At 51.1% G+C, this 26,350-nt stretch overlaps 9 protein-coding genes across 9 annotated transcripts; 5 read left to right on the forward strand and 4 right to left on the reverse strand.

Moving 5' to 3' along the window:
• Positions 1-1,839: 1,839 nt before the first annotated feature.
• Positions 1,840-4,975, reverse strand: BCR38DRAFT_439544 (natural resistance-associated macrophage protein-domain-containing protein). Its single transcript, XM_040860634.1, has 4 exons — positions 4,098-4,975; positions 3,742-3,980; positions 3,355-3,681; positions 1,840-3,177 (listed from the first exon to the last, which is right to left on the reverse strand). Exons 1-4 carry the CDS (start codon positions 4,627-4,629, stop codon positions 2,314-2,316), a joined length of 1,962 nt encoding a protein of 653 aa, XP_040713273.1. The 5' UTR covers positions 4,630-4,975; the 3' UTR covers positions 1,840-2,313.
• A 646-nt stretch (positions 4,976-5,621) lies between these two features.
• Positions 5,622-7,117, reverse strand: BCR38DRAFT_439548 (methylene-fatty-acyl-phospholipid synthase). Its single transcript, XM_040860635.1, has 3 exons — positions 6,711-7,117; positions 6,614-6,653; positions 5,622-6,509 (listed from the first exon to the last, which is right to left on the reverse strand). The coding sequence occupies exons 1-3, from the start codon at positions 6,769-6,771 to the stop codon at positions 5,972-5,974; spliced, it is 639 nt and encodes a 212-aa protein (XP_040713274.1). The 5' UTR covers positions 6,772-7,117; the 3' UTR covers positions 5,622-5,971.
• A 2-nt stretch (positions 7,118-7,119) lies between these two features.
• Positions 7,120-9,037, reverse strand: BCR38DRAFT_439550 (RXT2-like protein). Its single transcript, XM_040860636.1, has 3 exons — positions 9,015-9,037; positions 8,816-8,937; positions 7,120-8,761 (listed from the first exon to the last, which is right to left on the reverse strand). Exons 2-3 carry the CDS (start codon positions 8,885-8,887, stop codon positions 7,424-7,426), a joined length of 1,410 nt encoding a protein of 469 aa, XP_040713275.1. The 5' UTR covers positions 8,888-8,937; positions 9,015-9,037; the 3' UTR covers positions 7,120-7,423.
• Positions 9,038-10,078: 1,041 nt separating this feature from the next.
• On the forward strand, positions 10,079-14,051 carry BCR38DRAFT_347977 (Gryzun, putative trafficking through golgi-domain-containing protein; the record flags this gene model as incomplete). The annotated part of the gene is made up of 3 exons (XM_040856389.1): positions 10,079-10,345; positions 10,403-11,954; positions 12,004-14,051. The coding sequence occupies 3 exons, from the start codon at positions 10,079-10,081 to the stop codon at positions 14,049-14,051; spliced, it is 3,867 nt and encodes a 1,288-aa protein (XP_040713276.1).
• A 444-nt stretch (positions 14,052-14,495) lies between these two features.
• On the forward strand, positions 14,496-15,484 carry BCR38DRAFT_439561 (uncharacterized protein). The gene is made up of 3 exons (XM_040860637.1): positions 14,496-15,018; positions 15,071-15,141; positions 15,201-15,484. Exons 1-3 carry the CDS (start codon positions 14,670-14,672, stop codon positions 15,228-15,230), a joined length of 450 nt encoding a protein of 149 aa, XP_040713277.1. The 5' UTR covers positions 14,496-14,669; the 3' UTR covers positions 15,231-15,484.
• Positions 15,485-15,827: 343 nt separating this feature from the next.
• BCR38DRAFT_439563 (uncharacterized protein) lies at positions 15,828-17,114 on the reverse strand. Its single transcript, XM_040860638.1, has 2 exons — positions 16,634-17,114; positions 15,828-16,582 (listed from the first exon to the last, which is right to left on the reverse strand). Exons 1-2 carry the CDS (start codon positions 16,696-16,698, stop codon positions 16,174-16,176), a joined length of 474 nt encoding a protein of 157 aa, XP_040713278.1. The 5' UTR covers positions 16,699-17,114; the 3' UTR covers positions 15,828-16,173.
• A 493-nt stretch (positions 17,115-17,607) lies between these two features.
• BCR38DRAFT_411094 (armadillo-type protein) lies at positions 17,608-19,986 on the forward strand (the record flags this gene model as incomplete). Its single annotated transcript, XM_040858537.1, has 1 exon — positions 17,608-19,986. The coding sequence occupies one exon, from the start codon at positions 17,608-17,610 to the stop codon at positions 19,984-19,986; it is 2,379 nt and encodes a 792-aa protein (XP_040713279.1).
• Positions 19,987-20,612: 626 nt separating this feature from the next.
• On the forward strand, positions 20,613-21,193 carry BCR38DRAFT_29280 (uncharacterized protein). The gene has a single exon (XM_040854475.1). The coding sequence runs from the start codon at positions 20,730-20,732 to the stop codon at positions 21,039-21,041; it is 312 nt and encodes a 103-aa protein (XP_040713280.1). The 5' UTR covers positions 20,613-20,729; the 3' UTR covers positions 21,042-21,193.
• Positions 21,194-25,317: 4,124 nt separating this feature from the next.
• Positions 25,318-26,167, forward strand: BCR38DRAFT_486965 (uncharacterized protein; the record flags this gene model as incomplete). The annotated part of the gene is made up of 2 exons (XM_040864095.1): positions 25,318-25,575; positions 25,628-26,167. 2 exons carry the CDS (start codon positions 25,318-25,320, stop codon positions 26,165-26,167), a joined length of 798 nt encoding a protein of 265 aa, XP_040713281.1.
• Positions 26,168-26,350: the final 183 nt, after the last annotated feature.

Genomic DNA, 26,350 nt, shown 5'->3' on the forward strand with positions numbered 1-26,350 from the left:
ATGTTGCGTTACCTTATGGACCAAAACCCAATCATGGGAGATACACGTTCAGCCCAGCCCGCCGGCCAGTTAGGAACTGTCCAATAAGGGCCGAGGCTTTGAAGATGTCGAGGTGGTGTCTTAGCACTAGCATACAAGAAAAACGATTTCATCAGCGTGTTAATAAAGGGGAACAGGCATAATGAGAACCTGCATCATAACACAAATAGGACAAAGTACCAAACATCAATTAAAGTGCCAGTGTATGGCGTCTAGGGTCAAGGCATATATCCAGGCTCGAGAATTCTACATTCGAAGTTGAGGTTCCTTTCTGCTTTTGCTCTAAGCCGTTGAGTATGGACGAGGCTACAGGTTGGGGCACCTTCCAACTCAACGGCAAAATGAACGGCACACTTGGCTGAGGCTATTAAGTTGTGCCAGATCTACTGCAGTGGAACATCAGGCTATCCCATATCATTACAACCTTAGTGCGCCGTTTAGTCCGTCACCTCCTTGCCTTCTTTGCAACCCCTAAACTGGCTCGGTTAATATTTCCATAACCCAGCCTGTTGAGATCTAGAGGTTTCCTCAGTGAGCTTTGAGCCATAACCAGGAAGCCGGGAACAAGGCACGTCGCAGAAACTGTACACATCATTGGCAATGTTCACTTCTTTGGGGTCTCGGGTGAGGGCTGGCGCGAAAACGAAACTCCCGAAAGTCGAATGAGGATATATAAAAAACTGGGACACACTTCGAAAATAGCTACAACTAATTGTCGTACCTAGGTAGGGTGTAGGATATAGGGGTGAGCCGGCACTGGCCGAAATAGCATAGTAACCACCACTGATATAGTGGCTGAAAACAACGAGTGCCGTCAGGCAGGATATTTGCTGGACATAATGCCAATACAGCTCTTGTCATGGCCTGAGGCACAGCACAAGTACTTATTTGATTGTTTGATGGTTTGGCCGTTTGGTCGAGAATGACGCAGTGCGTCCAGTACAGACACCCGTCTCGAATCAAACCTTGTTGTATTTTATACACTCCACCAACCACGACTCAACCTCATTTATAATGATTCGCCACATAAAGGCTTCGGAGATGGCTGTGACTATTCATATATCAATCAGGGATTGATCGTGGAGTTGTCTGCGAGGGCATTCTCTACTGACAGGTAACGGGTAGGTCAACCGAAAATCACCACATCCATTCACATCGTTGAATTGCTCGGTTTCACCTGACAATTATTCGCTAGTGCATTACTTTCCAAAATCCACAAACTGAAGAGGAAGAGCTGGTTCCACATGACACATAAAAATGTCGAAAAGTCCGGCAACTGCGCAAAAGCAACAACCCCAATTCTCCCCTGCAACGCAAAGTGACTCAACCATCACCCACCTCAACGCAAGATTTCCAAAAGCACCCAGAGGCGCCAACCTCGGCTTTTTCTGGCATGATTCGAGAGGTACAAAAGCCGCGTACAAAAAAGACTGGATCACAGGCCACATCAGGCCACGCACCATGATGGACGACTTCATCGACAAGATGACGCCTGAGAAAAGGGAGGCGTACAGGAGGAAGCTCTGGAGGCCTAATCATGACTCTTGGGATGACTTTGACTACTCGTTCGAAGACTGGGATTCAGGGTATGAGAGTGGACAGCGTTGAGGTTCGAGAAGAAGTCGATGAAGACGAAACTGGATTCAGAGGACGGAATACATCTACCTCTTGGACGAAAGCAAATACTGACAGACCTGCCAGTATTGGTGTGGACGGTGTAACTACGGGGTTTACAGTGGAACAAGGGATGTTACAATCACATGTGATCCAGTCTATGGTATCCCAGAATTGGCCTTTGTGTGTACAGATGGTACCGAAGCCAGAGTGCATTCCAGGCGTAGACTGGATAATGCAAGCAGAAGTTGGAGTATATTTTGTTTGGTCTAAACTAAGACACTCCTTTAGAAGGTATGTTGGCGAACCCATGTGATGATACGTCAATAATTTTGACTGCTCCTTCGATTGTGGAGTATGTACGCCTATTTTCTGTCAGACTGCCGCCCAATTTGTTCGATGTGTGTATGGATTGTGAACGGTTAATCATAATGGTTAGGCATGTGTAGATAACGACAGAAAGAGAAGGTCCAAGATCCACATCGTCCTCGTTACCTCAACCCCATGACACATTCCCTTCGTCGAAATGATTTGCAGGAATTGTTTTGACCAGTGTCACACCTCGCTGCACGCGGGAATCCATGAACTAGTCGCCAAGGTCGAGAAGGGATCTTACCATCCTCTCGACTTGCCAACAGCGTCCGTCGGTAAGCATCAGGACTATTTTCCAAGTCCCAGAAGCACCAAGTTGGCCACGTTCAGAACCACGATAACGATCCAGATAACGAATGCAAGCACCGACACCCACCACGAGTTGGCCATCTTGACGAGGGGGCCATTAGCAGTTTCCACGCCGTTCTCAGCGGTGCCCAGCGCGTTTGCGGCTCTTACCGTCAGGTTAGTTCCGCTCAGTCCGGACTTGTCACTGCCCTCGATGCAGTGTCTAGCATGGCCCGGCTGTACCGTCATGAACTTGTTGAAGCAGGTGAAGTAAATCAACGGCGCAGATACAAACGGCAAAACAACGCTAAGCGCCACCTGGCTACCGTTCAAGGCATCGTTCAGCTTCTCCCGGCCAGCAGCCCCAGCAATGATGATGCTCGGGGTGATGCTGATGCTTCGTGTGATGAGTCGGCGTATCCAGGGCCTCATCTTCCATTTCAGAGCACCCTCGCATACCATCTGACCGGATATGGTGCAAACGATGCCCGCAGACACGCCCGAAAATAGCAGAGCGAGCGCAAAGATTGTTCCCGCACCTGGACTGATACTCGAAGACAATAGTCTGTGGATTCCGAATATGTCGGCGTCCAAAGCGTCGGGGTTGTTGTACAAGCTTGCGCCGGCGACAATCAATATGGCGCTGTTGACGAAAAGGGCAAATGTGAAGAGGGAAATGGCCACTTCAGTGTACGAGTACTTGAGTGAATGGTTGATTGCCTTCAGACTTGGTACATAGAAGATCTTCTCTCCCAATTTACCATCGTGCATACTGCTTGCGGCGGAAGGTGGTTGTCGAGGCAGGAGGCCATTCTTGATATCGTAATCCTTCAAACGGGATTGAACGATGCCAGAGCCGAGATACTGTGGAATTCTCAGTATTAGCAATATTCTTCGTAGTCTTTTAGAAGATTCAAGCTCAGGGCCCACGGTTTATCCTCCCCTCCCCCTGTCCCCTTTCTCACTCGCTCCTCCAAATCATCATCCCACCGGCACCAAAACACAATAAGAAAGGATGGACACGAAGTGGAATTGACGTACAATGCTGTGCGGCATCACGGTAGCACCAACAATTCCGCATGCTTGATAGAGGCCATCGCTTTGGGTGATGGCGTCGTTGGGTAAGTACCCCTTAAAGACATCACCAGGGGTGGTATTTTCGATCAGGGAGAGCTGGATGCAGAAACAAACTACCACGGCCATCACGAGCAGCATAACGAAGAATTCGAAGCTCCGTAATGCCTTCATGGATCCATCGGGGTGGTAGAAGAGGAGTATAAGCATCACGTCCGCCATAGAGATCGCGCACCCGGCTACCAGGGGAAGTTGTGGGATCAGCAGGTTCAAGGCGATTGCAGTACCGATAACCTATTCAAAAGTAAGCCAGTTTGATCAGATTATGATCGCAGTTGCAATAGAATCGCCAACCTCGGCTATGTCGGTGGCTATTATCGCAATTTCGGCCATGGCGTATAGGAAGTAATTGAGCCATCGCGGAAGAAAAGCACGGCATGCTTCGGCAAGGTTCAATCCCGTGACCGTTCCCAGTTTGACCGAAAGACACTGTAGAAAAATTGCAAAAATGTTGCTCATCAAAACTATGAAGAGCAGGCGGAAGCGATATGAAGCCCCAGCGGCGATGTCGGTTGCGTAGTTTCCCGGGTCGACTACCGTCTCATTAGCACTTATTTAGCTGCCTAACCGACGCGGCGGGTCATGACTCAAGGGATGAATAACACAGAACCCGCACATCTGGACAAACTTCAAGAGGGCTGCATGCTTACTGTAAGCCACCGAAACTAGAAAACCGGGCCCAACGAACTTCCCGAAAGTGAGAATCGTGTGTCGGGCCTTGTCAATATGACTTCCCCTCCCTTTCCCTTTCATCGCAGCAGCAACAGCAGCAGGTGTATAATCACCACAAGAAGGCGGCGTTGAGCCACCACGACCACCACCACCACCACCACTACTGCTCATCAGGGAGTCAGCTCTCACCCCTCCTCCCGCCTGGGTCTCGTCCTCGTACTGCCCAGGCGACTGACCAATGACTCGGTGCGGATTGGTCAGATTCGGCACCGCACCATTGGGCCGTAGCACATCGTCCAGTCCAAGTACGGGCATGTTCTCGTCTGCGAGGGCCTGGCCAGAATCATCCGGTATCCTGCTGCCGTCTGGCCCGGCACGCTGGGTCCGGGCGTTGGCGCGCCCATTAAAGTCCTCGTTTGTGGTGAGGTCATTGGAGAAGGTGTTGGGGCTCTGGTTCATGGAGCTGTCACTCGACGAGAGCGGCTCGTCTGTGTGCGCCGTTTGATTCATGGCTTCAAATTCTGGCTGCTTTGGGCCTTTATTTCTGTTTGAAGCTGGAAATCCTCTGCTGCAGCATTGAAGTTGAAGCTTGGCCGACTGGTGGCGGGATATCAAAGAAGGAAGATATACCCCTTGTAACAAAGAAAGCAGGAAAAAAGCCCGAGTACTTGAACTCCGACAGCGAACTAAGTTGAGGTACTTTCAGAGGTGGGTTGGCAATCGCAAGACTGGAATTTGTAGGATTGTAGTTGATGGGGGAAAATTCCAACAAGTCAGATAGTCAGAGTGCAAGGTACTTAAGGGAGGTAGATCGTGGATCCTTTAAGTGATTTGCCAATGGTCCACTCACCCATCCGGGTACGGCACAGGCATGCAACTCACTATGTCTGCCGTGGTTGCCGTCCTTCTGTTTGGTCGAGAGCCTCCTCCACTACCCCAGACTTCTTACTACAACGACACGCGAACCCGATTTAAGCAGCCCCTGCAAAAACATGTGCCTAGACCCCTGGCAAGCCCGAAAATGGGGGTACCTGCCCGCTCCGATCGCCCATCCTTTCTGCGGGCTTGCTACGGTTTTGCCCGAATGACGAATGACGGCATCACTACGGTACACTTTCAATAGTTGCGGGACTGCGGGAATGCTGCCATGCGCAAATAATGGAGACATTCACCCGGCAGCCATCATACGAGAATAAAGACTCCAGTTTAACTAAGTGGGTTGCGTGCAAGGGGATTTACACGGACGCAGTTCTGGTTGCAAGTGCACAGACAGCTCTGACCATCCGATATACGCCGCGATCCACTAGGGGCCGCGATGGCGGCGATCACAGCACATCAACCGCTGCGCCATGCCCGCCCAACATTGATTCCGGAATCATCAGGCCATTGCGAGAAAGGGACAAGCTTTTTCCGAGCAGGCTAATTACCGTGCTATGGTCGGCAGCCCCGTAAGTGGCCTCAATATCACACAAATCGCAATACTGTCGTTATCAAGTATTGGAATCGTCGGTAGTATTGCAGTAACTTTTGGTCTGATTCACGGTGAAATCTACACACGCCCCGCTATCTTGGCCTCGTGCACAAACTCTCATCAGCAGCGATACCCACTGCCTCAGAAAGAACCACAGGGTGCGAATATGTTCCCGCGAACTCCTCGCCATTAGATGTCTTTGGACACACCGCCTCACTCTGAGACTAGTGTCAACCTCCCACGCGTTGCTTGGCCGTCCGATGCAGTAGTTGGCTTGTGATGCCGGACACCATGTCGGTGCAGCTGGCACGCAAGAAATCAAGCTAGTGACGTAACAAGCAGTGACTTCACGTATAGCAAGCCGCCTCACTCCCCTCCCATCTACCGACTTTTCTTTCTCTCGTTCTTCCCCGCCTCCCTCGCCCTCTCCCTCTTGACGTAAATTTCCGCCGTAAATGGGTTCTCATAAGCCAAAGCCACCTTATACACGACCCACACCCAAGTCGTCAACAGCAACCCCGCCGGCTTGCCATATAACAGCGCGGTACCCAAAAAGCTACAAGTGCTGCCCCAGTACATAGGCGCCTCAGTGACGCTGAACGGAAAACCGGTGACGATGTCATCCATGAGGATACCGAAATAGTCGCCGAGAAAGGTACCAGTGATGCCCAGCGCCCAGGTGGACGACACCACGAGCGTGGTTCCCGAGGCAATGAGCGCATAGGCTAGGTACTTGACTTCGGGAGTGTCGGCGAGGAGCGGGTGCGAGGGCTGTTGGCGCAGAGCGCGCTCGTACAGCGAGTCGCGGAAGAGACCCAACGTGAAGATGGTGACAGCGAGAGCGTAGCAGGCCGTTTGGGAGCGGCCGCCGAAGAGCTTGGTGAGAATTTTGTTGTGGTATTCTTGTCGTGCGATGATGCTGTGTCAAGGTGGATGTGTTAGTTACTATTGTTGTTGTTATTGCCAACTAAAGTAAGTAAGGGTTCCGGGACTTGGAAGTTTCCTGCGGAGGGTATATCATACTTCCAGAACAGCGGATTGAAGGCAATAGAGCAAGCCGAGACTGGAATAGGTATTAGCAGCTGTTCTCATGAGTTTCTCTGTGTTTCTGGCCACATACTCAGTAGACTTGTCTGGCTGAAGTCCACAAGCTCGCTGGGTTCTACCGAGAAAGGAGCCATGGCCGGGTATCTTGCAATGGCAACTTCTTTTTGGACTATTCGTGGTTCAGACGAATTTTAACCTCGTTTGCGCGGGGTACTTTCTTTGACAAGGTGATTGTTGCGTACGCAGACACAGTTGTCATAGGACGGAAGGAATAAAGAAAGCTGTGTCGACGGTGGAAGGTAGGGACCCCTGCAATGGCTCCATGCGTCATTCCGCATTGAGTGAGGGGCTCCTCACTTCTACTTCCGGATCGTACGGTCACCAAAAAGTTCTGGAACATTGAATTACGGCTGGGGGAACCTAGAGAATCCAGTTGCAGATCTAGCTTTTGAATTGGAGTGATCGTCTGGCCGAGATTATTTCTGCACATTCGAATTGGTAGGAAAAAACGTCTATCTTAAGTCAACCGATGTCTTATGTGTGCCTTGAAGCAGCATCGGTTTACTCAAATTGCGGGGCCGAGGCATTGTTACGGCAAACCATCCATAACATGCTAGCCTTTCACATCGGCTAGGAGTTCGGAGTAGGTAGGTCATCGTTCGTCAGCTCAACTGCATTTTGGGATCTATCTAAACGATCCCGGGTATTGTCTTGTCGCCAAATCGCCGTGTCACATTGCCTTTGCCGTATCTATCATTTCAGCGCCCAGAACTACCATTTGCGTCGCTACCTGCGATTCCTAGTCTTCTTTCCGGTTGGCTGTGTCGTATCTTCTTCCTCCTCGTCCTGGCCCTTCTTGAGATCTTCCTCAAGGCCCCATTCCTCTTTATCGTACCAGTCCTCGCCATCCGACATGTCGCGATTCGGACCCACATGCGCTTCGTACTTTGACCATTGGAAAACCGTCTTCCGTAGCCGGTCCGCACGAAGTAGTCCTTCATATAAGCGCTTAGCCCCCCGGCATACTTCTTCTTGCTTTTGCACGTAGAGCTGCATCAGCCGTCGGAGATCTTCAGCTTCTCCTTCGGGGAGGCCCAAGTCTCGGTCTGGGCGAGCTGATCTTGGTGCTAGGAATAGTGGGTGGATAAACATATCGTCCACAGGTTCTGATGCATTTGACGCCGGGCCAATAGCCCTGTGATTTACCTGGCTGCCGTTCATCATCCTTTGGGGTCCACGAGTTTTGCTGCTCGACTTGCCATTCTGTTCCGTTGTACGATCAATCCCATTCACGATAACTTCGTGTTCAACATCGGTTGGTAGTTTCAGGGAATGCTTGCCCTTTACCCCTTCTTCTGTATCATCATGCTCATCAACTACAGCCGTCTTTAACGATGTATCGGTCGTCTCCTTATCTTCGTCCGACGACTTCTCCTGCCCTTCTGTCTCTGGGTTCGGCGCAGGGGGTACTGCGTGAGATTTGTCCCCGTTCACTTGCGATTCGGAAGCACTAGCATGAGCAGTGGCATCTGCGACAGTCATTGGTGCGTCGGGTTCGCCAATGGCTTCTCCTTTACGCCCAGTTTCGGCATTATTCTCCAGAGGGGATTCTCCATTGCCTGAGATCCGTCCGTTGGACTGTGGATGTACATTCTCTAGCAGAGGCATGCTAGCGTCTGAGTTGACTGAGTTCTTCGAAAGGCTTCCTAGACCGTTTACTACGTAGTCATCTCGGTACAGGTTGATGTCGTTGGGTCCAAGCATGAGCTCGCACGGAATCCAAGTGTGGTCGCCAACAAGTCTCGTCTGCAAGTGTTTAACCTGCCAAAGAGCTGCATTCTCTTTGTGCATAATGTCACAGGCTTGCTTCGTTAAGTCGGTTAAAGTTTTGGAAGTGTAAGGTCGTGACATGGTAGGGTGTGAGGCAAGATCGGTGACGGCAGTGAGGGGAGCGAGAATGGTCTCAAGCCGGATCCTGGCATAAGGATTGAACTCGGCGGCGTCTTCCATGGCTTCTCGTACACGCTCTTCATCGTCGTCGCTGTCAAGTTCGTAGCCCTCGTCGTCGATAAGGGGCGGGTTCCGATTTATAATGGCCCGCTGATAACCAGCGTGGTTGACGATCTGAAAGCGCAAACGTCAATTCTCTTTCTTAAGTAACGAAAAAGGTGTACCTACCTCTCTATATACTTCAGGGCCAGATGGTGGTGCTAGCTGACCCTCGCGCACAAACCTGGCGCGCTTCTTCATTTTTTGCCCTCGATTTCCGTGATTGTCGACTTCGTCGTCCGAATCTGACTCTGTCGGGAAACCGCGAGGTAAGATTGTGTTCAAGGGAGGAGGAGGGGGAGAGGGTAATGGAGCTGACGATCCTTACCATACGCTTTTCGTTTCAACGCCTTCTTCATTGCCATGATTGTTTCGGCGAATAACACTTGTTGAGACGCCATGACGGCGGCTCTCCGTCGAGACGATCGACACGTTGGGAAGGCCAAAATTATTCCTTAAGGCGCGAAATATGTATAGTGGTCTACCAAGCGACTAAGGTGGACGGGGAGGACTAGGACTAGGACTAGGATGTCGGCGTTGCGTAGACGTGGAGGTGGATTTTAATCGGTCGCTGAGCTCGACGATGGACTCTCCTTCGATCAACCGAGATACGCAGCAGTTGGGTACGATCGATTCTTCTTGCGACAAATTCAAAATGTGTAGACAATGATAAATAGCAGGAACTGTTAATGCCTACGAATCCATGGCAAGGTAAAGTAAAAGATCCTTTGCGACCATGGACAAGCTGGACTGACTTGGGAGAACGAGGCTGCGCTGCATCTCTCCTCCAGCGCGCGATGAAATGGCACAAGCTCTTGATTTGGCTGGCAAGCCCCCACACAGGCTGGAGCCGATGGCCGATTCCGCACCATTTTACGGCAGGTTGGCAGCTACGTGGGGGATGGAACCACGGACCAAAAACTGCTAAATCCCCGATGGGCTGGTGTTCCTGTGGCTCGGCAACTTTAGAGGCGGAGTGAGGTCACTGAAGCCACAAGGGCTAGCGCAACAGGTGAGAACAATGGGCTCGGAGCTGTGCTAGTTTGAGGTTGCTACTGCCCATTTTCAAAGCCGAAGTCAGAAATCTCCAACATTTCCGGGTTCCCAGGTTAACTAAAAGAAACAGATTATTCCTGTGATCAGCTCTTGCGCATCTATCAGTTGTGGCCCTCTGTAGCTTTAAAGGAAACTGACACCTTGGCAACAATCATCCCGACAAAAGTGAGGAGCATACGTGTGTCTAGGTGCCACATGCCGTTTCGCGACTGAGTGGGATACTGATATTTTCTGCGCCAGTGGTTATCTGACACCATATCGTCCAAATCCTCATTTACTATGATTGGCGAATCATCGCATGTTAGCTACATGACAAGGTAGAAACCCCGAGGCGCAATGGACAAATATCCGCGCGGTAGCCTCGACCACAACTTGCCTCTCCTTGTTGTGTCAGGCCTCAGTACTGGCCCGACCAAACCACTCCTCACGGACCCGGACCTCCGAGAGCAGGGGGTGTTGATACGATCAGAGATCCCTCCCGTGGAGAGCCGCGAGGCAAAGACAATACTTCAGTATGTTCAAGAGACGGACGCGACACACCTGCCCTGGCACTCGCGGGATGTTTCGAGGAAGCATAAGTTCAAGATCAGGACCATAGGAAGGGTAGGAACGCCATGGAACTATTTCTCTAACCGGATGGTCTTCTGACAAGAGCCACAGGAGTTCCTTTTGCCACCGCGCAATGCCCGCCTGCCTGACGAGTTCGAAACTCCCCTATCTCCTCCGGTGCTACATTCGCCCTTTTCGCCTCTCAGCCCAGGATCTACCCTCTATCCAGATGGGTTGATCGATACTCGTTGGCTTGAGAAGCACCAGGACTTGATACCGAGCGTTTGTCTCTGCTTCTACAGTCTAACATCAGATTCGAGTCTCGCAACATTGCATGACAACCAACTTAAAACAGATATAAATGCTCTCAAAAATGCTCTCTCCCAGTCAGGACACAAGTGCCGCTTGGCTGTCGTTATTCTTAGCGACCAGTCTCCTAGCTCTATGGATGTGTTTCAAGACCGGTTGGAGAATATTCGCAAAAGCACTGCTCTAGACCCCAAAACATCACTTTTCGTGCTGCCTACCCAACGCGCCGAGACAGAGCTGGAATCAGCAATAGACAGCGTCTTGACTGCGCTTTTTTCTCAGGCGACCGAATATTATCGAGACCTGGGCCGCCACTCGCGAAAGAAGAAAGGTCGGGGTATTGCTCCGCAGCCGACAATACCTCCAACCAGTGGAACCTCCCATACCTTGTCACTTCAAGGGTGGAACGTCCGATATGACTTCAAAGCAGCCGTGTTTTCTGAGTTTCGTCAGGAGATGGAAGTTGCGCAGCGCTCATACGAACAAGCCTACGAAACGCTCCTAGGGGTCGATGTCATGGAGACCATCCCAAGCTGGAGTTCAAGATTCAACGATGCTCGACTGCTGGCAGACATAATAGCAATTCGTATTTTAAGATGTTTTCTGTGGACAGGGCAAAGCACGGCTGCCGTGCGCCGGTGGCGAGCGCATCGGTTAAGGATGGCTGACTTCATAGACAGAAGAGGTCGGGGGACGCAAAACTATGGCTGGCAGGCATGGGAAGCTCGATGGGCAGAAACCATGGCCAATCTGATTGCTAAGGTTGACTATCCCGAATTGGACCCCTCAAATCAGTCGCTCTTCCGACCGCCTGAAAAGGTCTTGTCCGCCGAACGGCTTCAACCTTGGGAGCAGCTACATCACCAAGGATATTGGTACCGCACGGCTGCTCGACATTCACTGGATCGAAGGAAATTAGCCTACCTAATTCCAGAGGACGACCGCCGACCTGTTGGTGCGTCTGCTACGTCTCCGTCAATGATCAAGGCTTACACATCTTATGACACTTACATGTGTCCGGAACCATATGAGGAATACCCCTTAAATGGTCACGGCACGAACCATTCCTTGCAGATAATTGAATACCTCAACTTTGCAAAGGCTGAGTTTCAAAAACGGCATCAACCCCGCCTGGTAGCGGAAGTTGCGCTTGAATGTTCCAAAGAACTAGAGAGCATCAAAGCATGGCAGCCGTTGCTTGAGTTACTTGCACCACTATGGAGGGATATGTCGTTCCGAGCAGAAGGTTGGTGGGATATCAATGAGGCTATGAGCTGGGCATTACGAGCTGGTGCGGCTCACATGGGCAATGCCGGCTTGGTGGTCGCAATTGACTGGGAACTTCTCAATAAAAGTACGTCGTCGAATCGTTTCCTAGGACACCCTACTGATATAAAGTGCAGAGTTCACGAGACGGCCTGGCTGGCATTACGATATAAAAAGGTCCCTCGATCATGTGCAGGTTGACCGAACACCCGAGGTTGTCATCAACGATGATCAAATTTCGTCATTTATCTCGGCATCCTTCGTTTTCAAACAGGACGAAGGAAGGGCTGGTCAAACGTGCCCCGCGCAGCTCTCGATCAACTCAAATGCGTTTGCTGAAAGTTCACCAGTTGTGTTGGAAGAAATCCAAATCGACTTTGAAGGCAGCTTACGTACGATTCGTCTCAAGCATCAAGCAAATTCTAAGTCGGTAACATCCTCGGCCAAAAATGTCTACGTGACCACCATTCCTTTGGTGGAGACAGAAATATCTACAGACGATGCCTCAGACGAAGAAGACTCTGATGAAGACTCCAACGAAGATGACTCTGATGATGCTTCACAACCACCTCAGTCGGTTATATTGGAAGGCGAAAGTGACTTGAGTCTGCTCCCTGGCCACACTAGAGTATTCGAAATGAACCTGCCGCTGAGGGAGGCTGGCAACGCGCGAGCCTCGGCAGTTCAAGTGTCAGTGGCTCCAGAAACATTTACTCTCAAGTACACCATGAAGGTACGCGAAACCAACACTGTGGGCTCGTGGTACACAATCGATGGGAGAAAGAAGATCACACGAGTGAACCCACAGAGCATCAAAGTCCTTCCGCGGCCGCCCAAGATGGAGATCCGGTTCGTCAACGCACTCAAACAGTACTACGCGGGCGAGCCCATCCAAGTTGAGGTTGAAATGGTCAATGAAGAGGACGTCGATGCGAATACCAAGCTTGACGTCCATCTGTACGGGCTCGATGTGCCTGCCTTCAAAGTACACGTCACAGGTGGTGCTGTACGTTCAAGTGTTGCGAGCGGCGAGGAAGCCAAGCTGAATGGCATGCCTGTCGGTACTATTTCGCAGTCACAGTCGGAGAAAGCCACCATTACGGTTGATCCCGTCAACCGGCCGACTGCATATGACCTGACCATCAAAGCGTGGTATAACCTGGTCTCGGATCCAGGAACCCCGATTGTTCAGATTGTGGCCTTCCAGCTCAATATCGTCAACCCTTTCGAAGCCAGCTATGATCTGGTACCGCGCTTACACGATGAAATTTGGCCAAGTCTGTTTGATCATGAGGGCGTCCAAGAGCTCGCAGGTGAAGACGATGGCATTATTCAACCCCAAGGCCTGGCGCAGAAGTGGTGTCTCATTACCCGGTTCGGCTCCTTCGCCGCAGAAGACTTAACCATCCTTGACCTCGATGTTAAGGTCCTATCGACCCATGGCTCTGCGAGGTGCGTGGCCTCCAAGAACCAAGCCATTCCCCCAAACGGGCTGAAGATGGCCCCGAAGACGATGGAGGAAGCCCATTTCGACGTCGTCGCGCAGAAGTTGAGTCTCGACGACCGTGCTTCTTCCACGGCGGACCTGGCGTTTTCCATTACATGGCAGCGCAGCTCAAATTGCGCAACAACCACCAATTCGCCTTCAATGCCCAACATCACCACCTTCCTCATTGACCCTTTCTACGTTACGGTCTCCGAACCCCGTGTTTTGGCCTCGGTTTCATACTCCACTACCTCGCCTGGCAGCCCTTCATCACATCCATCATCTGCGCCGCTGCAGCTCTTAGTGCTGAACGTCACTATAGAGAATCCATCTTCACACTTCCTGACTTTCGGTCTGACCATGGAGCCGTCGGACGCATTCGCATTCTCTGGCGCTAAGACCACGACGCTCAACGTGCTGCCCTTGGCAAGACGTAGCATCACTTACAGGCTGCTGCCGCTGGTTCGGGGTGCATGGATCAGGCCGACTTTAGTAGTAAGAGACAAGTACTTTCAAAAGGTTTTAAAGATCATCCCGACGGAAGGAATGAAAAGGGACGTTGAAGGTATACTGGTCTGGGTTCCGGAAGAAGCGGAGCTTCAATCGAAGGACAGGATGAAAAAGCCACAGGATATCGAAGGCCCAGGGGATCCGAGCGAAGGCAACGAAACTTCAGGAAATGAGGAGGTCGAGGTTTAAGCTTCCTGGATTTCTGTCGGTAAGACGAGTGATGATTATGGCGTCCATGTGTTGTCAGGTAGTCATCCATTATCAGTAAACTCTACTACTGCCAGCGTTCTGCATATCCTGAGATCTGTAACCTGATATCGAGATCGCTGGTTAGATTTTTACCACACGTGGCAAGGCATGTGAAGATTTCACTTCTTAGTAGTGGCATTAGCATGAACTCCATCAACACCATACGACCAGCCAAGAGACTTACTGTCGCATGAATTGGAATGACATCGGGTCTTGGATCTCCTACACTAATTGCACAATCCAAGACTTGACGACGAATTTTAACGAACTGTACAGGGATGGAGCCTAGAGTTTGTAACGGAGATCACATGCAAGTACGCAAGCCTTTCCAAACTTACAAAGCCGTCTGATCTTGCTTGAAAAATCGTAGACAAGGCACTCCAACTTGCTTAGAAATTGATATGCTTCAAATCCTAAAATAACACCCAAAAGTCCTCTTATCATCCCTTGCTTCCAGACGATATTTCCATTTCGGAGTATACTCTCTCTACTCACAATCCACCATCTTAATATTTCGATACGAATTTAGTGATCAATAAGACCAATAAGGATGAGACCATGGAAGGTACCAACACAACCAACTCGATTGTGCAGCCATCTCTTCCACCACCGTATTCGTCTACTTTCACCTCACGACCCGCACCCTTGGCAGAACCGACGAAGGCACCTACTGGACCGAAAATCGACGTTAGCCAAACCATCACGATAACTCAGACGGCGTCGGCTTCCGCTGTGCCATCATCTTCAAACGGCAGCGCGACGCTCATGGTTCCGAGCCAGGTTGCTAGTTCAACAACAACAACAACCACCACAACAAGCTCTATATTTGCCATCCCGCATCCAACTGATATCAACGACTCGGTTGTGATGCCGGGCCAGGTTTTGCTGTTGGTTCTGGCCACACTAAGTAACCCTGAACGAATGCTTTAGTTGAGATTGCTTGCTGATAATATTGACAGTTGGGCTGCTTATTTTGGGAACTACCACAAACTTCTGGTATAGCAGGAAGCACAAGAAATCACAGAAACAGGTATGTGTATTGTGACTATGTGGAGTGTATTGATGCCATTGCTTACGCCGACCACACAGGAGAAACGGAAGGAATGGCAAAACCCTTAATGATGAGTTCACTAAGGAGACAGACATAGTACTATGGACCAAGTAGACTTGTCGTAATATAACTGACATGTCATTGACTGTGAAGTCGATACAACTAGCTAAGTCTTTTCTCAAGAGAACATGCTCCAGCAGTACACTTCCCATATTTTCAGAGAGAATTCGGTACATACATACCCTACTCGATAAGTACTGAGCTCCCAAGGACGAAAACATGCATCATACCGACAACACCACCCCGTGTTTAGAGATACAAGGTACCAGGATCATCGGATCTCTGCCGAGATTCCAGACTTCGTAAATGAGCTCCGCATAAACGCTTCCATATCGGCCAGCACAAGGTAAAATTGGATAGTCAGCCAACATAAACCCAGAGAGGAAGAGGGTTCATCCCAGATGATGCCCAGGAAGCCCCCCTGGCAGCTTAATCTGATCTCCCGTCATGCTCAGCTCTGGACTAGTGACCACATGCACAAGGCTGATATAGTGGGCAAAATGCCAACTTCATCAAAAGTGCCTACGTGACGTCTATCAAGTCAAACGTCCCAGCGAGGAAACATCCAGCTCATATGGTCTTCATCTCTGATCTGGTCGGGATAACTGGCATTGAGGGTTGGGCGGTTCGATGTGTACTGAATCATATCCCGAAGATTGTATGAGTCTCATGTTCTGGAAACTCGCGAGGATAATGTTAAGGTGAGACGAGGAGGTAGAGCAGAGTAGAGACGATACCAAATTTGCATATATTCTTCATCAGAGGACTGGATCAGTTTAGTTCATAAAACAAAGGTCGGTTTGTAGTTTCACTACCGCCTTGATGACTTGCCGCAGCCCGCTTTGCCATGATAATACACCACTTACTCTTATGTGCATTTCAGCGTACCCTATTCCAGGGATTGCCTAGGCGGTTCATTGCCTGTGATTGCCTGATGCTCCTCTGTTGCACTTACATATTCTTCTTAGCAACATTCGCAGGGCGCCCCGTTCCAAAAGCCCCCAGTAGAGTCAGCCACCTGTTAACATTTAGGAAAGCGCTCACGCCAACATTTCCCCAAACCATGTGGTTCCATTTCCCCAGGTTCCAGAAATGCTCTGGCCCGACCCCTTTGTAGGTTGCGTAGATATGGCCGAAGTCGGCCAGCGCCACTGCAAACAGATACCACTTGGTCACACTAGCACGCGTGGTGAAGCAGCAGATGACTGCCACAGCGGCCAGTAGAAGCAGAACGTTGGCCATCATCAGCGTCAGAATCAATGCCTGAGGTGGGAAGTCGTCTCGCTCCTGAGGGTAATTTGGTGCTTGGTCGTTAAAGTATTGGAACGGGTCGTTCATTGTGGTTATCCAGGCCCAGCCTCTGCTCTAGTGTCAGCTCGTGCCACACATAAATGGTGTATGTCACACACACAGGGCGATTGGCTCGAGGACCCCAAATAGGATGAGTGGCCATGCGGGGAGACTTGTTATCGCCATGTTGAGGGTGTATTGTAGATGGATTTAGATACGACAGGTTGTTCAATAACTACGATCTCGCGAGATAAGAAAGAAGGAAGACAAGTTCCAGTTTCTAGAGAAATAGAAGCAGCATTAGTACTTCCAGCTATAGTCGTGAGACTTTAGGCTCGATGGCCCCTGCTTCACTGCCTCAGCAGTAGATCCATTGCGACCTCTCAAAAGCGTCGAGATGCGTTCGTCATATTTCCGCATTGAGACACCAAATCCTTGATGATTACCGGCATGATGAAGCTGTCAACAAAAGAAAAGAGTGCAGCCATTCACAACCATGACGGGCTCGGAATATTGGGTCTATCTCGCTTCGAATAAGCTCAAAGTCTATCCTCTTCTGTGATCAGAATAGTGGGGCATTTTAGGACGGCGAGTCGGCCACCCCACATTCATGACGGGCTATCAGGCAGCTCTCATCACCTAGGAAACCGCGCGCCAGATCGGAAGTCAACAGCTAAATTTGGGCCGAAAAGCGAAAGAGCATCTGTCGTCCATCACCGCCAGACCTCGCTCAACACCCAAGGACAGTTGGATTGTTTCCAATCTGACTTCCACACCCAACTCTAATCGTCGACTGGGACGGGCACTCTCCAGTGAAACGTCAACGGTCATGGTATAGTACCCCCGTCATCAAGCCATTGCTAGCATTGCTTCTGCCCCTCCGGCTCCTAGATTCTGGCATTCTTTGATTCAACTGCTGCTTCATTTCTACCTGTACATTCTTCACACATCATCCATCGTTCCACTCATCTGGGGCACTGCCGGTTTCCCTAACAGCACGGCATGGCTTCGATAGAGGATTTCAATCATGCTTCTAGACAACATCAACAGCCCGATGGACACCAACGCTCCAGATCCAATGTCTTGAAGTCCTTCATGCATAGGCGGAACAACTCGGACGGCAACACCCTCACATCCGCCCCTTTGAATACGTATGCGCCACCACCAATCATGGTTGTCCCGGCAGCATCATCCGACATGCGCATCCCCAACTTCTCGCGACGTCCCGTAGCACTCGGCGAAATTCAGACGAACAAGGTCGATACGGTAGCTTCTCGATCGCACAGTCGGTCCCCAAGCAAGCAGCATAGCATATCCATCCCACCATCTCCAACGAAGTCATTTGGGTCTATCTCGCTGAGATCGCCTATCTCGAAAGGCTTCGAAAAGAAGCAGAAGGAGGCCGATTCTCAGACTACACCCAAGAAGACCAAGTCGTCCACCAACTTGGCTTCGCTCCTGGGACGACCCAAGACCTTGCGGAATCTTCACAAGCTGGCCAGCTCCGACGATGTCCGCTTTCGGAAGGACAAGGAGAACCAGACCCCTTCAGGTTCGGTGACGCCATCGCAGGACGAAGTGCGCCCGCCCATCTACGCGCAGTTCTCTAGCGGAGCGCTGGAGAAGCAGAAAGGGTTCAGTCTCTTTGGCCATGGAAATACCTCTGCGAGCGATGTCGCGAGCGACAAATCGAAGAAACCGCGGCCCAAGTCATATCACGCACAATACGTTGCCAAGTCGGAGAACAACCAAGCGCCAGAACCCAAATCCGGGCATGGTAGTGCCAGATTCTCGCCGTCTAAGACACAGCGTGGACTGAGCCTCTTCACCAACGGATTGAGTTCGAAGCAGAAAGCGGTATCGGTGGAGGTGACTGAGCCGAAGCTTGACCACAAGGATATCGACAAGCACCTGGAAGCTATGCTTGACCGGAGGAATATCCCCGAGAACCAGCGGTACAAGATGCGGAATCTTGCCGACACCATCAAGATGGAGTTCATTCGGCAGGATTGGGCAGAAAGCCATTCAAAGCTCAGCCGACCAACCACCAATGACAGCGACTCGAGCACGATCGATAGCCGGGACAAGGAAGACAGCAAGGCCGTCAAGCGGTCTCGACACAGGAGCTTCACTTTGGGCAGGGGCAGTGGAAAGAAGTCGGAGCCCAGCACGCCGGCCAAGAAGAAGAGTGACGCGACCATAGGACGGCACTTCCGGAGCAAGTCAGTCGAAAGCGTTTCAAGCGAGCGACCACCCTCGGCGGGCTCGGGCTCCGGAACCGGGACTGGCATTCTCGCCAAGATGAAACTGCAACAGGGACCCGTGGACTATGTGAATTATCTGCGCAAGGTGCGGAAGCCCGAGCTGGTTGAGGTGGGCAAGCTGCACAAGCTGCGACTTTTGTTGCGCAACGAGACTGTCGCCTGGACTGAAGACTTCATTCGTCAGGGTGGCATGGAAGAGATGGTCGGGCTGCTACACCGAATCATGGAGGTTGAATGGAGGGAGGAACACGAAGATGCGCTGCTCCACGAGAACCTGCTCTGCCTGAAGGCCCTCTGCACCATCTCCCTGGCGATGCAGTACCTACACTCGATTCAAGGAACCCTGTTCCCGGCATTGCTCCACATGCTCTTCGACCCGGAGAAGAAGGGGCCCAGCGAGTTCACTACCCGTAACATTATCACCTCCATGTTGTTCACTTATATCCAGTCAGCCAGTCCCCAAGACCGCCTGATCCGTGCCAGAACTGTGCTTGGCCACCTCCGCGACCCAGAGCCCAAGGAAGAGGAACGACCAGTGGGGTTCGTGCTGGACATGCGCCGCGAGCGCCCCTATCGGGTTTGGTGCAAGGAAGCTGTGAGCGTCACCAAGGAGGTCTTCTGGATCTTCTTGCACCACCTCAACGTTGTCTACCTTCCACGCGACAAGGACCGCAATGAGTCGGTGTACAACGCCATAGCGGCTGATAGTCAGTCGTACCTCAAGGCCCATTTTCCCCAGGAGCGCCCACCGGTGCCGGCCGCACCTTACGTTGGCGGCGTCGAATGGGATGCCACGAACTATCTTGCCTCGCACCTGGATTTACTGAACGCCATTATTGCCTGCACGCCCACGGCTGAGGAACGGAACAACTTGCGAAGTCAGATGCGCATCTCGGGCTGGGAGCGCTGCATGGGTGGCAGTCTGCGCTTGTGCAAGGAGAAGTTCTACCCCGGCGTCCACGACGCCCTGCGAACCTGGGTTGCCGCAGCGGCCGAAGATAGCTGGGAAGTGCGCGATGTACGATACGGCCCGCCGGCGGAGCCCAAGAGCCCAGTACGAAAGCAGGGTGGCGGCTTCATACCCGGTAACAAGGGCAAGAAGAAGGAAGACGAGCCCGCACCAAAGCTCGAGATCCCCAAGTTGGACTTTGGCCTAAGTCCTCCCGCCATTGGCGAGGCAGCAGGGCAGGGTGATAACTGGCTCTCGTAGCGCGAGACTCTGCTGCGGCGTTGGGGCAAAACAGACGAGCTCGAACCCAGGGCTGCTTGCGGTGGGCCTGACAGGCGTCCGAAAAGAGTATGATTTTGAAGCATTGAACAACACAAAATTGGACCAGGCATTGCAGATTTCGCCAGGGACAGACCTCAGCATACAGATATATGTTCGACAGGGGGTCTTGCCAGGGTATCATGTATTTGGATGGACCGTTTTCCGTTTGGTTCACCACTGTGGGGTTATAAAGGGGTTTACGGCACAAGTTGTGTTTTTTTTCGGTTACAACGGCTTCATCATGATTCGGAGTCGTCTTGTTACTGTTGTTATTTTGGTTCCCAGCCACCAACCGACACCCGCCACTCTCACTCTCCCTGTAACCTCTTCTGGTTCTTGACGATTCATAATGACAAAGGGAAACGGACAGGGCTATCACTGCAATTTACGGCCTGCCTGTTTGTTTGTCTGTTTGTTGTGTTTGGGACTAGAAGAAAACGTCGATCATAAGGGAGCACTGCTTTTATGGTTGGTTGCATGGGGTATATAACGAATGAATGACACGAGAATTGCAGGTTTCTAAGTTTTTTTTCTCTTTTTCTTTTTGCTTTTTTTGTCTAGCTTGCGGCGGTGACGATGAACGAGTTTGCCCTGTCTGATGTCGCCACCCAAAAAGGAACTTGACCGTCTAGCAACTCCTGGCATGTGGATTTGATGAGTCGTTAGCTTGCAGCAACACAGATATGGCTATCTATTCGCTTCCTCCTACTCGGCTGAATATACTAGACACAGCGGGTGGTTACACAAGCAATGCAAGGCGTGTGGTGGCAATAAAGTACTTATGGGAAACATGCGTAATTATTACGAGATGGTGGCGATCAGTAGCTGCGTTGTTGGTGGGCCAAGCGTGCTATCCATCATGGCCAGTACCTGCGGGACAATTCAGTGACGGGAAGTGGTGGGATCTTCCCAAACGAGACCGTGTGTCCTCTTGCTCACAACTACTACACCGTCTGGGTTCGACGCCAGAGGCCGCCAGTTGGTCTTCAACATGATGAGCTCCTCAGTTGAACACTACAATTAACTGGGCTTATAGTTTCGTATGACAACGTCGTGCATAATAAAGCTTGATTCTCATGGTGAATTAATATCTACACTATGGTTCGGTGGGTCGCCAGGATCATCATCTGGTACTAACATGGCGGATGCTTAGATTAGGTCATCCTGTAGCACAAAAATGAAACATTGCCGCAGGTACTCAGCCTAGTAGGTGTGTGTGGATCGTCTCTACGCAAATTTAGGACAACTTATCAGACCATATGAATATACGAAGCTGATTCTCTGTCCCTTAGGCAACCTCTTGACGGTGGAATAGCATAATTACATCCTTGGCGAGCTTTCCATCTCAGACTGGCCTGATTTGCGAATCTACTTTGCGACCTATTCACGACCAAGCCCCCCAGCGTAGAGGAACCCCCCACCGTCCTCGAACATGTGGCAACGTAGTGCACCAGCTGCACAGGTGTGGCCCATGTCCAAGGGTAGCAATCGTGAGGTTGACGTGGATCACACAGCGAAGGGGAGCTACTAGTGCCTGGCTACCGCAAAGGCCCCCATCTAGAACGACCACTTCACGTCCCTCCAGAGTATGGACCTTTCCACGATCAATGCTATCACCATTACCCACCGAGCATTATTATTATGAAGTGCATGTATCTCTTCCAATGTGGTATTACGGCGTAACAAACAAGTCGAGCGCTGCATGCACAGCCGAAACACCTCCAGTAGCCTACATCAACACCAGTGAACTCGATCGGTGGCAATTGAGACCTATCAGTATATCCATATGCATAACCAGGGCTTCTTATAGCCCCGGCCCTCCAGAAGGTTCGGTAGCGGCACCGAGAGAAGGGTAGAGGATTGGCACGACGTGAACGTGGCAGCCTGGGGCAAAGAAGCCCCATGGCCAACCTGGAGGGACACGGTGCGGCCGCTCCAAGTACTCACTGTTCTGGCCAATGACGGCGGGGGGAGTAGTTCGCGTTGATGAATTGATCGACAGTGTACGTACTCATGTTACCGTGCTTCAAGGCTCCCGGAACAAAACTTTATGCAACCTGAGTCATAGAATACGATGTCCAGAAACCGGCAAGTTATCTATGAGATTTGGAAGCACCGAATAGAGGCAAGGTGGCAGCCGAAGGCGCTGCTATGGAGTCTAATGCTATCGTGGCCATAGGAGCTGCGGCCCTCCACGTTCCTGTGCTCTGCTTCATCGCCGAATCGTGCGCTTCCCGTGGCAGCGGCGACGAAACTCGGGATGGAATTTCCAGAGAAGGAACGTATCGACCCGTTTTCCAGATAGGCAGCACGCCCAACGTTGCAGGACTTGAGCTTATACATTCATCCCATGTCTCCCGGTTTGCACGATGCTCCCAGCGTATCACACGTGTAATATGCAGCCACCTGTTTTTACAGGAAGAACTAGAGCTAGTCCGCATAGTTCGTGGGCCAATGATGGACACGTCTCTGAGGGAAGTCAAACGTTGAACCAAGAGTTCGGTAAGACCCTTGGAAGTTTGTCCCAACCGGTGACTGGGGGGAACAACGAATGATAATGTTCCTTCGGGATCCAGAACAATAAATATCTGTCGATTTAAGAGCTTCGATGTGATTTATGTACAAGATAACTAACTACCACCAGTTACGTCGAATCAGGGTTCTGTCGATCGTCCCGTGTAGCCCCATAGGTTCGACGGGAGCACCCACGGATCCGCCCACCACGCAACCTACATGCCTGTTGAGCTAAACCAGAAGCTGTCAAGCTGCAACTAAAGAGCAAAATTACAATTTCCAGTGGTGGGGGGCCGTAGTCAAGAACGCTTAGGCGGTCAAGTGTCGGGGTCGAGTCGGACGCGGAAGTGGACAACAAGAACCCGTCTAGGATGTAGTTTTCGCAAGAGTCCGTTGCCTGGGTCCTCAGGTGTTGTCAGATAGGGCAGACAGGCTTGTCAGTGGCAACCGGTGAAGAAAATGGCCTGAAGCCATGCCGTGTTGGAGGAGAGGTTCCGTTAGTGATGCCAATATGGAATAAGCACATGACCGTCGCTGCCCCGGGGCCCGGCAAATGACAGGCACATGGTGCATTGGAGCGACGAGGCTATGCCGGGAACGGTACTGGTGAGGATCCGGGAGGCTGGATGCGACATGGGTAGCAAGCTCGTCTCCGCGTGCCCGTCGAAACGAGTTTAACATTTATCTGTTGCCTACCAATCCGTACTGATACCGATGAATTGAGGACGAAAGAGAGTGCCCATGACAGAAAATGCTGTTTGATACGAGCTGAAGGGCTAGGTTGGACAAGATTTCAACACAAGCTCAGAGTCGCTTGCCTTGCCGAACGGCTGCTCTCAACAAAAATTTGCAGGTATTTTTCTCGTAGGCTTTGATACGTCCCAGAGATGTCCTATGTCCATGAGAACTGACCAAATGCTCGGCTCTCGGTTGTGCCTTTGCGTTGCAAGTCGTAGTCCCACCCAGTATCACGTGCTGACCCACTGTAGTGCCCGGCGTTGCCGCTTCCGCGTTCATTCCTTCCTGGTCAAGTTCTCAGCTCTGGGTTGAGCCGTTCTAAACCGTAATCGCATGTATTGCGTACAATGCACAGAAGTATCTGCTTGTCGCCGTACTAGCTTTCCTCAAGATCACTATCCATCGACTAAGGACGTGGGGACAAAGCAAACACCTCTCCCGACTTACATATCATGAGGATCCATCTACTGGACGAGCCATGGCCAAACAGAGTATACCAAACGGGGCATGCGAAGCTCCGTGCGCCCAAGTGTATTGTGAACCGTCTAGATCCTGCAGTCATTAAGTCAGGCGGGATCCATCCAGAGCAAACATACAATGCACTTCAAGCATTGTGGATCTTTCGAGTTATTATGGCTGCATAGTTGAGCTATTAAACCGAGTTGCATATCTTCTACAACGTGGGCGAAGTAGCAGCAAGGTTAAAGTTGCCTGCATCAAATCTGCATGATCTTGACTCTCACAGCAGCATCGTTTGTCGTACACCGATGACAGGCCACAAATCGTCAAAATGGTCGCGGTTTTGAAGCACCATAAGCAGCACTTGGATCTGCAGAGACCAACCTATGCTCTCGGTTTGCGAAGAAGCTACTACATACAATGCAAACACTGGACCATCTGATTTGATGGAAACACCTGGAGCTGCTGCGTGGAGGCACCCCCGAAGAGAGTGGACTTGCTGTCATTTATTTCCCCACCATATCTCTAGAGCGGTACATGTACTCCCGCGAGAGACGGCAATGACTTTGCAAATTACCCAAACCGTACTGATGCATCAAAATGTCAAACAATTTTTTAGACTGACACATTGCCTTCAGGCAGTAGCCATTCACGTTTGTCACCACCCACTTTGCGGTGCCATGGAGCTCTGTCAGCGGGCGAATTGTCATTTGCTGATATGACATCCCGGTCGCGAACTCAACCCAACCACCTGGGCACCCCTAGAAATTCTAGCCTTTCACACCCACTAATCAGCACTTCCAGCACCTACGACAAGCATACGTGACCAAAGCCGCACGCACGCACCCACGCACACTCACACTCACACTCATGCACACGCACACGCACGCACTCACAGACAGAGAGAGACAGCCCAACAACCACCATTTCATCTTCATTCTTGTGATCCTAGCGTTATCTCCTCAGTACCTATTGCATCGGGGTAGGCCTTTGGCGACGGGTGCAGACGCTCAAAACCCAAAACTTTGAAGCAACTAGACACCAACGTCCACTTCATAGGAACGCGTCTCAGGCCGTCCAGACGCTCCACATCTCTGAGGTCTGACATACTCCCTGGCTTCCATAACCACACTTGGCAGTTCAAAGTCAGAAGGCTACAGCTCTAGCGGCCCACTTTCAAATCCCATATTCTCCCGTCACTGCTTCAAGCTCTGCAAGGCGCACCGCCCCCGAAGGCAGTATCCTCGACTAGACCATCTGAACCCTGCTCTCGGTCAACCATCGACGAATCTAGAAGCCCCGTCGCAACGAGTGAGGACCGCTCCACTAGGTCAGAACCGTTCACAGCGGTCTATTTCACTTCGGATCAAAATGTCAATAAAGTACGTTGTCGGATCTCGTCTCTCACATTTTCTGTTAAACGTCCCTACCTTTCCATATCATCCCAGCCATGTAGCAAGTTGTAGACTATCAACATCTTGTTAAGAGCCCCGCTCCTGCCTCGACTCGTCCTGAATACTGCAGCCAAGGATCCTGCGGCGTGGACGGTCCTGCGCCGCCATGGACTATAGTCTTCACGAAACCCATGCTGGAATCCTAGCCCAACACGCTGTGGAAGATGATGATGATCCTAACGAATCTTACAGCTGGGTTATGTTAAACCAAAAGGGGGACATTGAGCCCCTCCCACATGAGAGCATCTTCCACAAGACTAGAGGCCGAATAGCGCTTGAGCTATCAGCACCGTCGCCTTCACAGGGAGTTCCCGCATATAGTCAAAGATGTGATCGTGGCACGGCATACATAACCAATCAGAGAGTGAGTGACATGTCGTTTCTGTTATGGCAAGACCTAACAAAGTATGCCACAGCTCATATATCTGGCCAGCACACCTACAGATCAGTTCACATCATTCTCGACCAAAATCCTATCTTCTGAGGATGCACACACGGGATCCACCTTGTTGGGCTTTGGCGCAAATTTCTGGGAGTCAACCATTAAACCAGTGTCCAATGGAGGCGTACCCGCCGACTACCCAAGGATCAACATGAGGTTGGTCTTCTACGATGGTGGACACAGTGACTGGGCAATCAAGCATCAGGATATGAAAGGCCGGCTTTTGCACGCTGTCGAAACCGCTGGTCTTTCTTATCAAAACTCAACCAACATGCTCAATATGATATCTGGCGAACAACTACCTGAGTACTCACCCGGCGAAGGTGGCTCGGTGCAACCGCAGACGGAAGCAAGTCAGGTACAAGTCGAGGTACGAGGAGAAGAGGCGGCAAGGGACAGGCAGACGAACCAAGGCTTGCCTGATGAGCCTCCGCCGGACTACGATGAGGCACAGGCACAAGCGGTAGCCGCTCGATTCGATGAGCGGGCGCGTGAGGATGCGGAGAGACAGTAACGACACTTTACGAAACGTGATTGAAATCTAGCGGAACGATCGTAGCACCTTATTATTGCGTTACATTCTGCCAGTCAGGCCGGTGGGGTGCAGCCTATTTATGTGGTGGTACACAGAAGAAGGCGTTACTATACTTTTGGCCATTGCGATGCGGCTGCATGTTACCATTTGGGATCCCTCCCT

This window comes from Pseudomassariella vexata (assembly GCF_002105095.1).
Source record: "Pseudomassariella vexata strain CBS 129021 chromosome Unknown BCR38scaffold_10, whole genome shotgun sequence".
Taxonomy (NCBI): Eukaryota; Fungi; Ascomycota; class Sordariomycetes; order Amphisphaeriales; family Pseudomassariaceae; genus Pseudomassariella; species Pseudomassariella vexata.

What these genes read in the sequence shown, in the direction of transcription:
- BCR38DRAFT_439544 (XM_040860634.1), bottom strand. Translation starts at nt 4,629, where the DNA reads ATGAATCAAACGGCGCACACAGACGAGCCGCTCTCGTCGAGTGACAGC. An exon ending in TCTAGTTTCGGTGGCTTACA is followed by an intron (nt 3,981 to 4,097) that starts GTAAGCATGCAG and finishes ATGAGACGGTAG; the next exon opens with TCGACCCGGGAAACTACGCA. An exon ending in CCGTGATGCCGCACAGCATT is followed by an intron (nt 3,178 to 3,354) that starts GTACGTCAATTC and finishes AGAATTCCACAG; the next exon opens with TATCTCGGCTCTGGCATCGT.
- BCR38DRAFT_439548 (XM_040860635.1), bottom strand. Translation starts at nt 6,771, where the DNA reads ATGGCTCCTTTCTCGGTAGAACCCAGCGAGCTTGTGGACTTCAGCCAG. An exon ending in CAGCCAGACAAGTCTACTGA is followed by an intron (nt 6,654 to 6,710) that starts GTATGTGGCCAG and finishes TACCTATTCCAG; the next exon opens with TCTCGGCTTGCTCTATTGCC. An exon ending in TTCAATCCGCTGTTCTGGAA is followed by an intron (nt 6,510 to 6,613) that starts GTATGATATACC and finishes ACCTTGACACAG; the next exon opens with CATCATCGCACGACAAGAAT.
- BCR38DRAFT_439550 (XM_040860636.1), bottom strand. Translation starts at nt 8,887, where the DNA reads ATGAAGAAGCGCGCCAGGTTTGTGCGCGAGGGTCAGCTAGCACCACCA. An exon ending in GCCCTGAAGTATATAGAGAG is followed by an intron (nt 8,762 to 8,815) that starts GTAGGTACACCT and finishes TTGCGCTTTCAG; the next exon opens with ATCGTCAACCACGCTGGTTA.
- BCR38DRAFT_439561 (XM_040860637.1), top strand. Translation starts at nt 14,670, where the DNA reads ATGGAAGGTACCAACACAACCAACTCGATTGTGCAGCCATCTCTTCCA. An exon ending in GTTGGTTCTGGCCACACTAA is followed by an intron (nt 15,019 to 15,070) that starts GTAACCCTGAAC and finishes TAATATTGACAG; the next exon opens with TTGGGCTGCTTATTTTGGGA. An exon ending in ACAAGAAATCACAGAAACAG is followed by an intron (nt 15,142 to 15,200) that starts GTATGTGTATTG and finishes CCGACCACACAG; the next exon opens with GAGAAACGGAAGGAATGGCA.
- BCR38DRAFT_439563 (XM_040860638.1), bottom strand. Translation starts at nt 16,698, where the DNA reads ATGGCGATAACAAGTCTCCCCGCATGGCCACTCATCCTATTTGGGGTC. An exon ending in GTCCTCGAGCCAATCGCCCT is followed by an intron (nt 16,583 to 16,633) that starts GTGTGTGTGACA and finishes ACACTAGAGCAG; the next exon opens with AGGCTGGGCCTGGATAACCA.
- BCR38DRAFT_29280 (XM_040854475.1), top strand. Translation starts at nt 20,730, where the DNA reads ATGGCTATCTATTCGCTTCCTCCTACTCGGCTGAATATACTAGACACA.